The sequence below is a fragment of the Naegleria gruberi genome (assembly GCF_000004985.1).
Source record: "Naegleria gruberi genomic scaffold NAEGRscaffold_482, whole genome shotgun sequence".
Lineage (NCBI taxonomy): Eukaryota > Heterolobosea > Eutetramitea > Acrasida > Naegleriidae > Naegleria > Naegleria gruberi.
This window is the reverse complement of record NW_003163002.1, coordinates 1,737-5,066: the sequence shown is the minus strand read 5'-3', so window position 1 is coordinate 5,066 and position 3,330 is coordinate 1,737. Positions and strand designations below refer to the sequence as shown.

Below are 3,330 nucleotides of genomic sequence, written 5' to 3'. Positions count from 1 at the left end.
GTTGATTGTGTTACTAATTTATTATCATTTTCATCATTATATGATTTATTTAAGGATGAAGATGATGATTTTGAAGATTTACTTCTATTTAAATAACCTCTATTTAATTCAATTTCAGATTCTAAGGATTTTAAAAAATCATTAATACCATCTTGTTTTACTATATTTACTTTAGAATGTCTTCTTTTAGATGTTGATGATGATCTACTTTCCGATGACATTTTTATGTATTATTCTTATTAATATTAGTATTAGTATTATTATTAGTATTATATAATAAATAGTTGTAATGTGTTTAAGATGGCCTAGATTATGTTCCTATTAATGTTGATGATGATGATAATACTAAGTGAGAAAGTAGTGATGGTGCTAGTACAATAAATTGTTAAGGGAGAGTGATGTTTTTTTTTAAGGATTTGTTGATTTAAATTTTTAAAACGGTTTAACGTTTATACTTTTGAAAGCCATCGTTTGAAATATTCTACAATTACTTTTTATCTCTCTCTCTATCATCAACCTGATTAATTTGTTTGCACCAGACACACAGTTCAGAATATAAAGATAGAGCATTTATCAATTGGAGATAAAACTATAATAATACTATTTCTTTCGAGAATAAAGTGTTTGTGAATGATATATTTTATTAATATTTAATTATTAAATAGAGAAAGTATTAAAATAATTAATTAAATGGTGGTTTTTGAATATTAAATAAAGGATATCCAAATCCAATTTCTTCAACATATACATGTTTAATAGACCAATCTAATACATTTTGATTATCTTCTGTTTGTGGATTTAAGAACTATTTTAAAATATTAAAAATATTAAATATAATAAAATTAAATAAAATTAAATTTAAATATAAAAATATAAAAATATAAAAATAAAACATACAATTTTTCTAAAATGAGGTTGTGAAAAAGTAATTTGTAAAAATCTACCACTTGGTTTTAAAATTCTATAAATTTCTTTACACATTTTTAAAGTTTCATATCTAACGTGTTGTTCAGGATCCCATGGATCACCTGCATCAACAACAAGTGCATCCATGGTACCTTTATCTAATACAATATCAAATGTTTCATTTTCAAATCCTTTCATATCTAACATATCCATTTCAATCCATTCCATATTTGGATATTTTAATTTCATCTTTTCAATCACTTTACTACTATAATCCATATTTATTATATTTGTATATCCATCCATATACATATCTTGTCCAAGTGTACTATTACCACATCCAATAATTAAGATTTTTAATTCTTTTTTCTTTTCATTAATAGTATTATTATTATCATCAGTTGTATTGTTATTAATAGTATTATTATTAATAATAGTAGTAGTAGTAGTATTAGTAGATAATAAAATAGGAGTAAGATATTGTTTCCATTGTGAATATGTTCCTAACCAATCATATTGTTCTTCTTTTTCAAATCTAGAATCCCAATAATGTTTAAATTTATATTCATTAGTATCTTCAGGTTCTGTTATTATATTATTATTATTATTATTATTAGTATTAGATACTTGTTGTTGTTGTGATGACATTTTTTTTTAATAAATTATAAAAATAAATATATTCATCAATGAATGGCATGATGAACTATTTTAATGAACTTTTAAAATATTAAATAATAATTAAATATAATTTTAAATAATTTATCTTCTCTTTCTTTTTTGAGCATGTTGTTTCTTCTTTTTTTCTTCTCTCTTTTTTTCAGCAAATGATTTACCTTCCTTTTTAAATTTCTTTTTCTTTTTCAAATCTTGTGCTGCTTTTTGTGGATTAAATTTCTTTTGTTTCTTTTCCTTTTTCTTTTCTCTTTGCATTTCTACAATCTTTCTATTTAATTCATGAGGTTTAAGTGAAAGTACTTGATGACGAATTGATACTTTTCTTTCTTCTTTCTTTTCTTCATCATCACTATTATCACTATCATCACTATCACTACTACTATCAGATGATTCTTCTGAATCAAAACTACCTGTATTAAAATTAAATGGTTTAATTGTTACTGAAACTGATGATGATTCTTCTCCATCTTCATTATTATTATTATTATATGTTTTAATATTATTATTATCTTCTTCTTCTTCTTCCGATGATTCATCATTATTATCAGCTTCATCTTCATCATCATCTGATTGATTATTCATATTTAATAAAAATTGTTGATTATTATTATTAGTATTATCATCACTTTCACTTTCACTACTATCCATATCAGTTTTTAAATTAAATGTTGAAGATTTAAATCCATCATCATCATCATCTTCATCATCTTCATCATTAACTCCATCATTTAATGTTTTTTGTTTTTTTAATAATCTTTCATATTCATTCTTTTTAGAATTTCCTTTAAATTGATCAGGATCAATATCTAAACTTCTTAACATTTCATCATATCTTAATTTCTTTTCTTCCTTTTCTTGTTGTTTAATTTTTTCATCATGTCTTTTCTGTTGTTCATATCCAATTACACGATTTATATCTTTACGTTTTTTTAAATTTGTTACATATTGATTTTTAGAATCTCTATCAAATTTAACTGTTAATACTCTCTTAGTTTCTGTATTATGATATTTATTAGATGCTTTCACTTGTTCATGTTCTAAATTTTTATTGAATATATATCGTGATGTCATTTTTTTTATTTTTTGAATTAATTCAATATTTTAAATGAATGAACTTTTAATAATAGATTTGTATGGTACAATGTGGCTTGGTTATATATATGCATTGAGTTCAGTAAAATTGGATCATTTGAAATTCGAATTGCAAAAATTCGAAACATGTAGAACGGAAGAATGTTTACCAAAACGAAAAGGCAAAGCATGTAATAAGGAACTGTAATAAATAGAATTACACTTAAACTTTTGATTGTGGTAGATTAGAGATGAAAGAGCAAAGGTTCATTATTCGAAACTATTGATTTTAACACAAAATGTAATGTATATGGTTTTTTCTAATATACTTACTTTTCCCAATAATCTGCAGAAATGTATATGTAGAATTTTACTGATACGTGTTGTTAATGATGTTGTTTGTTTATTATCCATAGTTCACGTTAGTTGTACAATGAAAATAATTCTGAGGCATAATTTGAGAAGAACATATAGGGTATGTAATACATACCCTAATCATCATAAAAATTCATACTCTCTGTATTCATTCCACTACCTAGAAACAAGTTTGGGATAGACATGTACTAGACCACTTCCATCTTGTGTTGTGGAGATGGTTATACGGTGACATCCAGTTTACCAAACTGTTCCATCTGAAAAGTTCAAAGAATGATTGATGAAATATAACAAACATTACGA

At 23.9% G+C, this 3,330-nt stretch overlaps 2 protein-coding genes across 2 annotated transcripts; both read right to left on the bottom strand.

The window, feature by feature from the left end:
• Positions 1-682: 682 nt before the first annotated feature.
• Positions 683-1,554, bottom strand: NAEGRDRAFT_76819 (uncharacterized protein; the record flags this gene model as incomplete). The annotated part of the gene is made up of 2 exons (XM_002668226.1): positions 683-805; positions 898-1,554. 2 exons carry the CDS (start codon positions 1,552-1,554, stop codon positions 683-685), a joined length of 780 nt encoding a protein of 259 aa, XP_002668272.1.
• A 111-nt stretch (positions 1,555-1,665) lies between these two features.
• On the bottom strand, positions 1,666-2,652 carry NAEGRDRAFT_76818 (uncharacterized protein; the record flags this gene model as incomplete). The annotated part of the gene is made up of 1 exon (XM_002668225.1): positions 1,666-2,652. One exon carries the CDS (start codon positions 2,650-2,652, stop codon positions 1,666-1,668), a length of 987 nt encoding a protein of 328 aa, XP_002668271.1.
• Between the last annotated feature and the right edge of the window lie 678 nt (positions 2,653-3,330).